This window comes from Eurypyga helias, unplaced genomic scaffold (genome assembly GCF_000690775.1).
Source record: "Eurypyga helias isolate BGI_N326 unplaced genomic scaffold, ASM69077v1 scaffold34568, whole genome shotgun sequence".
NCBI classification, from domain to species: Eukaryota; Metazoa; Chordata; class Aves; order Eurypygiformes; family Eurypygidae; genus Eurypyga; species Eurypyga helias.
Genome location: NW_010266870.1, coordinates 26,761 through 37,268, shown reverse-complemented (window position 1 = coordinate 37,268; position 10,508 = coordinate 26,761). Strand labels below are relative to the sequence as shown.

The window sequence follows — 10,508 nt, the reverse complement described above, 5'->3', positions numbered from 1 at the left end:
AACACTGGAAAGTGATCTGTAATAATGCAGGAAGGTTTTGAGGAATAATTTATCACTTTTCTCTCCCACCCCCCAACACTGAGTGTTATTGCCAGTGTATATAATTTGACACCCTGTGGAACTTTTCAGTGGCCATAGCTCTTAAGCTGCACTTGCAATTTTAAAATGTTTCCTCAAGTAAGAACAATTTATTCTGCCATATTGTTCCTGCTTTCTAAGCTATAAAACATACCTTGAAATAATAAACAATAATTATCTAAGAAAACAGTAAAAAGCTAGTGATTAATAGGACATAAACCTCAATATCATTATGAAGAAGTTTGGAAAGTTCAGTGCATTTTGAAGAATATTTTATGTGCCTCTTTTACATTAAAAAAATAATCTGTGGCTGACATTTCAGTAACATTTTCAATCAAATGACATCTCTCATGCATTGTGCTGTGAAAATAAAGATTTCCCAACCCACATACTGCAGCAGCTCAGTAGTTAAGGTCCAGTATAGACCTTCCCTAATCATAACTTCTAAGTACTGAACACTTCAGCAAGGGTGTTCAAATACTTAGTAACCTTTCAGATAAACAGTGTGAATACAGCCACTTCTTACAATTCATCTGTCTGTAACACAACTCCCTGAACAAGACCTCACACTTGCACTGTACTTTAGACAGGATATGGAAACTTTACTGATATAATAAAATCTTGACCTACATGTTATTAGTGCATTATAATTACATCCCTGTGTATATTTTATTTCAGCATATGTTGTCTAACATTAAGAAATGCAGTATCAGTTTTGCTTTCCCACCCTATGACGTGGGAAGTGGTGTCAGCCTCACTCTCTGGCTGTTAATTTCACTAAGATGGAAAAATCACACGAATAGAGTTGAGAATTACCTACTGCACTTCTGTCAACGACCCATCAGTTTGGGAACACTGAACTGAACTCGATAAGGGCATGCAGGCACCCAAATATAAAAAAACATGTGTTTTGCATCATGTTCACTAGATGCTGTTCCCGAAGTACAACACGTAGAGGTAGCATGCTTATTTTTCTTGGTGCAATTTCAAAGACCTAGAAACGTCATCTTCCCTTCTTCAGTAGTAAAGAGGTATTAGCCTACCACCAATGTTAAGCGTTTCTGCCTGCTTCAGTACAGCTAGGATTTTCCCAAGAATAAAGGGCTGAGGTGACCATCTCTCTTCTATAAAGTAATCTAATTAAACAGTTAAAACACATGGACTTCTGTATCTTTGGCCTCCCCTAACACACAGGCTATGCATTGTATACACATGCACATTTCTTAGGAATTCCTCATGGTGAAAAAAAGCTTTAAATAACTAGATTTGCTGCCTGGCCCACAGTATTAAAATCAATTTTAAAATGGGCTAGCATGGGAAAATACTTCATTATTGCTTAACTCTCAAAGTAATTTAAACTTTTTGAAAACTTATATATAACTCCAAAGGTTGGTTTATTACAGTATTCACAAACTTTATTTCTGTGGTTGCTTAATGGTGTGTTCAGCTGAACACAAACAAAAAAAATTCCCCATAATACATTTAAGAGACAACATATTATGCCTTCATTAATGTATGGTGCTACAGCAAAAAGCATACCAAACTCAGAAAGCTACAGGTTAGTCTATTCCCCTTTAAGCATGCATTTGCAAGACACAGCCACTGACTCTTAAAGAGACAAAGAAAAAAAACCAAGAAACAAACTTAAGAGCTGTGCAACTTAGCTGTAGCTGAGAAAAGAGCCACCTCACTTTGTTACATTAAGGTTTTGATTTGAAAAGTCTAAAAAACCAAAGCTACTTAAAATTAAGGTTTGTGCATATTCTTCAGATTGCGCCTTACCAAAAGTTTCTGCATCAAGTGTGCACTGCAGTTTTATTTTATTGTCATGGCCTGATTTTCAAAAAACATTCCAGGCCCTACACTGTTAGAGGGGATAGGAGCTGCGAGCATTCAGCATCTTTGAAAGTCAGGACCCAGGTTAAGTGATTGTGCAGAACAGGACATTTCCCTTGCAGAGGCTGCCAAGTGTTCATTTATGCCCAATAATAAGACCACAGAAGTTTCATCAAATCCATCAAAATAAACTTTTACAAGTCATAAAGGATTTCGAGGATAACACCAATTGACCAGGCCTGAGTTTCACAGCTAAACGGGCAATACTGTCCATTTTCATTTGTCAGTTCTGGAAGCCCTTTCCAGGATGATCTGATAAGAGAGAAACCAAAGAAATATTGTTGTTAGATTATACACTGAAATTAAAAGAACATTTCATTTTAAAACCTTTTACAGTATTATCTCAGTAGGAAACTGAAAACCATGACTAAAGTTCTGTTGTCCTACAGGCACAGTATGTTACTTAATAACTGAGTTCTAATTCAGTTTCCTGCAGCTGGGAATTGTTTTTATTTTATTTTTTTGTTTTCTGAGAGGGTGCCTCTACTTCAAAGTAGACTCTTGGCTACTAATAATACCTGAACTTACACTACTGGTATGTTGCTCCTGTTTCTCATTCAGATAGTTTTGCAGTTCGAAGAATACAAATGATGTTTGAGAACTGAATGGTGTTCAAACTACACTTGAAGCTGGATTATGGTCCTAAAGAGTGGTAATGGCTGGAAGACAGCATGATTACTGTCTTCCAGTAGTCTTTTTTTTTTTTTTTTAATCCATAGGAACAAAAAATCCCCACAAACATCCTTAAAGAAATAGTCGTAAATTGAGCCTGATGCTACATTAATGATTCTGTACACAAATGCAATACCAACACACAGTAAAAGCACGCTACTTAAGTAGTTGGACAGAGAAGATAAGGAACATTACTAAACTGCAAGTTATTTGGTAACACAACCAAACAAGACACTGGGACAAGACACTAGGTAAGGCAAAAAGTTGCTTAACAAATTCCTTTTCTTCCTTATGTGGCTAGACAAACCCTTCTATCATGACCAGTCCTACTGGGTTACTCTTACGGGTATAAATAATTGCACATTTGACGTACTGCAACACAGATTATATGGAAGAGAAAGGGCAAGATCTTGGTATCGTTTGGTTTGGTTTGTGTCGTGTTCTTAATAACTAAAAATATAACAGAGAGGAAAAAGGGAAAAATAGTATGGATTTGGTGATTTGGTCTTTAAGAGGGAGAACTCAAAATGCAAAGGAACATTTAAGGGTCATAAGCGAGTTCCTCTGCTTTCGTAGAATATCAAGGTTATTAAGATTCTGAAACACTGGCATACCAATTTCCTTATTTATAAACACAATAAATGCTAACAATATTTTTGCATCACCCTATCTGTTACTACTAGCCATTTGACTATTTTGTTTGGCACATTGTTTGAAATACTTAAAGTAACTCACCAACAGTTTATTCTGAAATTCATTTTTTGTATGAGATTAGATCCTAATCATGTAATAAGATTTATTTCACACGGTCTTCACACAGATAAAATATTACTAATTCTGCAATCTATAAAAAGCACTAGACCTCATCTGTACTTGAAACCTGACTTGAGATCTCCGATAGCACATATAGTGGTGAACTTTATATGCAGAAAACATACGCTGTTACAGAACTGTACTTTTACATGCAATTGGACAGTGGATACTACTAGCTTGAATTAGTATCTTGAATGTCTGTTAGTTGGTGCCTTACTTTTCAAGGTGAACATAGTGTCGAGAAAGAACATTCTTAATCATAACAACAGTTTTTGCATATATCTCTGGACCAATCAACTTTGAGAAGTACAGTTTGGCCCGAAGAAAATATCCAATTGGCCACAGCCATTCCTAAGCAAAGAATGAAAAGAGATTATTATTACAGCTGTCAGTTTGACAAGGTTTGAAAACTTTTTCTAAAATTGAAGAAACTGTCTCTTACAGGTCCCTGATGATAATTAAAACCTCTGGCTACATTATAGTTGTCATTGTCAAGAGCATTATCATATACGCCGCAGTAAACCATATCACTGCAAGAAAGGAAAAAACAAATTATCCAAACAAAGCTGTAACAAAAGTTATACATAAAAACAGAAAGCAGAAGTCAACCAAAATTTTGTCATGGCATTTATATTTAAATTGCGTTAGGGACGTCTCTACCAGGTTCTGTAATTTACATGAGCATGGAGTTCCAAATACGGCTTAAACTAGTAGTAAAGTGGCTCAAGTCTTGGAATGACTTGCATTCATAACTTTGCCCTTATGCTTTTACTCAAACGGCAGTGCTGTGCACTGTATCATATATAAAGTATGTATATCAAGACGCCAATTCAGTATCTTTCAAGATACCAAATTTGACTTGCTTATTGTGTGGCATCCAAAACACACCTGGTGATTGTGTACAGACATAAAATTAAGTGCATGGACTTTCAGAACAGCAAAATAATTATTCCAGAAATACTTATTGACACCTTATTTCACATGTATATATAAGGATTTTAACAAAAGGATTGTTACCCCCACATGTCAAGTAATTCCTACCGTCATGTTTTGTAATTAACACTTATTCTTATCTCTACTATACTTACTCTGGGTCTAAGGTTTTCATGCCTAATGGACCAAGCAGTTTTTCCTCTGCTATCTGCAGAGCTTTCCAAGCTCTCTCAGGCATGAACAACTCAGGGGCCTAATAAAATAATAAAGATTGAATGAGTAAACTCTGTGCATATAATACATCAGACTGTGTATATGAATGTATATAAAAGACCAATAAAAGCCTTAGTATTGTCTTACTGAATCAACTTCTGGAACCTACAAGTCAGAGTAAACAAGAAAACAGAAGCTACCCAGTAATTTTTTAACTTTTATTTTAAATACACTTTCCAAGAATTATTGCTGAAGCTCTTTACGAACCCAATATGGACAAACAACCCATGGTTTTCAGCTAATTTGATGGGAAAAGTGGCCTCCCAGACCTAACCTTAAAAGACTTTCTGAAAACAGTGAACACTGTAAATTTATCCTAGCTATACACTGGACAGCAGTTTCATTAAAGTAAGTCCCATCAAGGATGTATTTTTAGGAGATACTCAAGAAGGACCAGTATTGAAAGCATTGTCAAGAAAAACTTCAAAAAATTATTCTAAGCAATGTATGTTCGTGACATAATACCATGCAGATGAACCTTACAATGCAAGCTTAGATCAATAATAAAGAAAATTAAGTGCAAACGCTTCCCTCCATTCTCCCCCGCTTACCACAACCATTGCTATTGTAAAATTTGGCCTGAGTTGGTAATCACACCATGGACTTGAAGCTCCATAGCTGTCCTTATAAATTCCACGTTTGTGAACAAGATTTGGATGTTTCTCATTAGGATCTGCTGGGTTCTCAGAGACAAAGAACAGCCTTTCAAAGTGTCCTTGAATTTTTCTGTTCCACTCATCATATGTGATAGTCTCCTCCTTCCCTGCAAGACGTTTCACACAGGTGTTATTTTCTAAAAACAGCTACTGTGGTAACACCAGAAGTAAATCTATAGTAAATATGTAATTAGGTAAGTTTAAAATTTCTAATTATCATTTCAGCATTGGAACACGTCAACTCTTTTCTAGTACTTCAGATACATATTCTTGCTATTTTGGAGACTTTAAGGAGTGTCAAAACATTAGTATAAGAGTCGCTTTTTAAAAAGCTTTCTCTTCCTGAATTCCTGACACTTAACAGGAGCAGACCTAGGATCACCTCTCCTGCTGGTGATTCCCCACAGGTCCATTCTACAGTTCACAGCTCACTGAAACTTCAAGTGAGACTAGAAAAAAAAAAAATCAGGTTTTAGTCAGAAGAAAAAATGCTGGGGATATTTTCCTGACTGAGATACATATGCACCTTAAATAAGCAACAGTTTCATCAAAGAACCAAAAAGAGTAGAGAATTGTGCATTAGCTTTACACTAGGTGAGTACAAGAGTAGCACCTCTTTTTCTTAAACTACAACTGGAGTATAGCAAAAAGTACAATACTACCAAAAATTGAAATACGGTATTGACAGAAGAAAAAAACCCCTAGAAACTCTAACCCTAAGACTATTCTTAAAAAAAAAAAAAAGGCATAGATCTTAAATAGAATTAAGACTGGTTTTAAAATAGATTCAGCAGAACATCAATGAAATTTAAACCCATTTACATAAGATTAACAATGGCAGGGAGTATACACACATCACCTTGAATCTAAATAAGTTGTTTGTGATCCCAGAACAAAAGTGATACAAGTCCTATAATTATTTCTACATCTATGGATAGTATTGCTGTGTACTGAATTCTAAATTGTCTAGCCAAATATTTTAAGAAATCCTGAAGTGACAAGTAAGTTCATGACCTAAGAACCTCTACGGTCTGGGACCGATAGGAAAAAAATACCCCCAACATACACTTACATTCATTTTCTAAAATGGAATAAAACCATTAAATTGTTTTCCAATATTAACCTTCACTGAAGAGTAAAAGGGTTTACAGGACATGTACATTCACTTGTCTGGGTAAGCTCAAAGTAAAGTAACTTTGTAACCAGAGCAGTATCCCCTTGAAACATGAGAGACATCTAAACATATTTACATATGTATTCACAAGAAGTGGTTCTTTGTGTTGTGAATATAAAAAAGGGCTTGTATCATTTTACTTAGCATTCTTGCAATGAATGATGCATATTATCACACTATCTCATTTATATCCGTTTTGAGAAATGGTATTTAGCCTCCAAAATTCCTTTGTAAACAACACCTTAACACATGGAATAAATACTTGAAATATTGACAAGACTATCAACTCTTAATAAGTTTCTTGTAGTAACAAAATATTTTAATAATACAGGATACCTTCCAAAGTTTTTCTTCTTTTACCCCTAAACCTTCTTGAGCAGTTCGAGAATCATCCCTGATATTATATGGCCACAATGTCATCATTTTAGTTATTTGGTATATACTCTAGTAATAAAATTATGAAATGTGCCTGTTTTACCATGTCTTTTTACAGTCACTCCATGGAATGGAAACACATTTTTCCCAGATAAATCCACCAACCAGCGAACAGCCGACTTGCACAGGCCAACAATTTCCACAGCAGAGCCATCTCTAAAATAATTATTTTTAAAAAAGCCAAAGAATTACTTTAAGAAGTTTATTAAAGCTCAAGAAGTAACTGAAAAAAAGAAAAACCTGTAAGTATCTTAGACACTTCCCCCCCCATTCTTCTACTATTCCCCTACTTCTCCTATATGAGCATCCCAAAGTTCTACAGTACTGCAGTGTTTTATGAATAATAGCTTCATCATCATTGCTACTGTCATGTTGTTCTAAACTTCAGTCACACCTCACCCAAGTTCTCTTGAAAGTAAAGAGTCCTTGGACATTCTAATCTCTCCTTACACACAGCTACTCCATCCCATTGAGCTGCAGCTGCCCTTCTCTGCACTGTCATTCTTGAGACCAGCACTGCACGTAACACACTCAAGATACAAGTGCACCTCGCCGGTGCAAGGTTTCACAAAGACTCAGAGTGATGCCTTCTGTCTTATTCTAAAGATCTTTACTGATGACACACAATAGTTATTTTTTAATAACTTTTTTGTCTCCTGATGTATTAAGATTTCATATTTCCTTCTGGTGTTGTAGCTCAGCTGTGTCAGCTCAGCAGCTGACAGCACTGTGTAGGCATGGTTTAGACTATTCTTCCCCTAAAAGCACATCTTAATTTTATCTGTGCTAAAGATTATCTGCTACACTTTGGCACAGTGTGTGTTTTATAGGGTATTTTCAGTTTCATAAAGGGCCAACAATAAAAGAACATTAGCATAAGACGACTGTTTCAATTTACTTTTATTTAGATGGGCAGGATATTCCACCTGATGAAGAAACAACGAAGGAAAGGGTGGAAAGTATTTAAGGTTTTCCATCAGCTAACAGTCAGGGAAGGAGCTTGATTGTAAACTGGCTAACATGTATTTTTTCTGTACCATAGACTAATTTAAAGTAGTATTATCATACTCAGCTAATTTACACAGATTTACATTTAATTTTATACACTGATTAAGAATATGAGAAAAGGATCATCCCCAAATACCTGGTCCTGTGCTGTTAAAACTGTGTTCAATACAGAGGTTCTCATCTGCATATGCACTTTGGTAACCTAGGTAATACTTCTGCCATAATAGATACTCCAGTCAAAAGTGAGGTTGGGTTCTTTTCCCCAGGTGATATTCAGATAATCACCATATGCATAAATTTCATATTATATCATATTGAGTTTTACTGGCTGCTTGATGTAAATTTTTTTCTCCAGCATTTAGCCTCTTCAGGGCAGGCACCTCAACCTCTCTTGGTTCCCAATTAAAATGCCTTACTTGGCAAGCAAGTGAATGCTTTCCTTCACTTCTCACGCACAGATCACAGCTGATTTGGAACTTACCCTGTACTAAACTCAAGCAGGGGTACCTGCAGCAGTTTGGCTAGAGCACAGTAAAGAGCTTATTTTTTAAATGTTTAATCTCAATTTTGAAAACTTAGAACTCAAGAATATCTACACCGTCTATAGAAGTATTCAAACAACAGTTATCAAAGGATATCTCCAATAAGTTGTCTAAGTAACAAAAGGACTGCTAGTACTACAAGTATACAGTTTTTCCTAAGTTACAATTTACTACTTGAATTCAGATGTCAACTCTTTGCAGGGAGATAAGACCATGCCCTAAAATGAGGGATTCACCTGCTAAGAACATACCATTTTCTTCAAATCAGCACATGAAAAAGGTTACCATTAACATTTCAGTGGCAGAAACATTTAAAACATTTGAGAGATCACTTCTCAGACGGGTCGATACAAGGCACAGGAGTTCCACAGAACAACTTCAGTTAAAAAAATAATTTAACAAATTCCCTAAAAGCCTGGACTTGTACCTTGGAGTAGCTGGAATGCCTCTGTTGCGAGCTCTGTCACTCTCTCCCATTTTATCCATCCAAGTGCCGCAATTGAAGCGGTTCCCACCAAAGACAAAGCCAGTTTCAAGGTCAACACCTGCAGTTACATTAAAACCTGCCAAGCAAGAATATCACCTATGATATTTTAAACAAATCAAAAGCCAAACTGCCCCTGCCCAAACCTTCTAAATAAAAAAACCACTGCTCCAAACAAGAGATCGGAGGTGGATTTGTCAAGGCAACAGTAGTTTAAGTGAACTCTTATTTAAAGGTAACTCGTAGCACAACATATAAACAATTGCTGATAACAAACAATTAATTAGCCACTCTTAAAACATTAAATACACTTAAAGTCATATAGTTTTAGTTTCACTAAAGAATTAAATTTTCAAAAATACACTCAATAGCTAAAGAAATATAATCATCATCTTGTGAAGCACATTCTATACGTTACCTTCATCTCTCATGTTCTGATCTATCTGCGGACCAGCATGCCTTTCTCTGAAACTTATGCCTTCCATGTGTCGTTGCATTGCTTCCTGTATTACTTCATAAAGTGGCTGATCCTAGATTGATTGCAAGTTTGGGTGATATGTGAAAGGCAGCACAAAAAACGCGTAGAAGCTCTATCGATCGTACAAATAGCAGCAATTCTTAGCTTCTAGCTTATTATGCTTCAAAAGAAATCATCTACCATTTTTAGTAGCATCTTTTTCAATGGCCATACATTGTAGACAATTTTTAATATAGACCTCTTTCAAGACAAAAGCAAAAGAAAAATTTTAGAAGCTGATGGAATTTCTTTCCTCCATCCCCACCTCCCTACACATGTCTAATCATGATTCAGCTGCAGTGAGAAGTGCCCAAAATATACAATTCTTCTGCTATAATTAATTTTCTTCATAAACAATAATGACAGGTTCTTGTAGCTATAAATATTACATCCTTTCATTAAAGTTAATAGTTGTGTGAAATAATTAAATCAGAAGTGATCTTTACCACAGTGCCTGCAGGCTGAGGAGAAGAGTCATCTCTTGGGTACATCCTAGAAACAGGACACCTGAGAATGTCTAATCCATCTGGAACAATTTTACAGTAGTCCTGGATACACTGAAGCCACCACCATACAGCATCACGACAGTTGTATCTGGCATGTGTCCCCTGACCAAGCAGATTGGGAATGAGACCATGTCTTAAGGTCCCACCAAATGCTAAAATGATGTTTCTAGAAAAAAGAAAAACAGAGTCTTGACTAATGTACTTCTGAGACTGTTACTGGATCAAGTATTAAGTACAAATCATACAAGTTTACCTTTAATAGGTAAGTCAGGGAGACAAACAGGATCTTAAAGACCAAAGTTTGCTGTTGAAAGCTACAAAATTACTTCATTTAGCATGAACTTCTTTTACAATAAGAATTCATCTATTCCCTACAAATTCCCCAACATGAACACATTTAAATCAGTTTGTACAAAAAACATTAACATGGAAAAAGCTAGTTTGCTTTTTCATAGGTAGCAATGTAGAGCCTAAATCCAAATCCCACTGAGGTCACAGGGAAGGTTTTTATTGACATTGTT

General features: G+C 35.8%; 1 protein-coding gene across 2 annotated transcripts in view; it reads right to left on the bottom strand.

Annotated features, from left to right (window-relative positions):
• Window positions 1–1,931: 1,931 nt before the first annotated feature.
• AGL (amylo-alpha-1, 6-glucosidase, 4-alpha-glucanotransferase) overlaps window positions 1,932–10,508 on the bottom strand; it is a 35,244-nt gene continuing 26,667 nt past the window's right edge. For both annotated transcript variants that reach the window (XM_010157241.1, XM_010157242.1), the window contains exons 25-33: window positions 9,928–10,153; window positions 9,383–9,494; window positions 8,908–9,043; window positions 6,974–7,086; window positions 5,217–5,428; window positions 4,548–4,645; window positions 3,902–3,989; window positions 3,677–3,810; window positions 1,932–2,226 (exon numbers count right to left, since the gene is read on the bottom strand). In XM_010157241.1, the coding sequence (XP_010155543.1) occupies window positions 2,109–2,226; window positions 3,677–3,810; window positions 3,902–3,989; window positions 4,548–4,645; window positions 5,217–5,428; window positions 6,974–7,086; window positions 8,908–9,043; window positions 9,383–9,494; window positions 9,928–10,153 (1,237 nt within the window). In that variant the 3' untranslated portion in view covers window positions 1,932–2,108. The remainder of the gene's footprint in view (window positions 2,227–3,676; window positions 3,811–3,901; window positions 3,990–4,547; window positions 4,646–5,216; window positions 5,429–6,973; window positions 7,087–8,907; window positions 9,044–9,382; window positions 9,495–9,927; window positions 10,154–10,508) is intronic.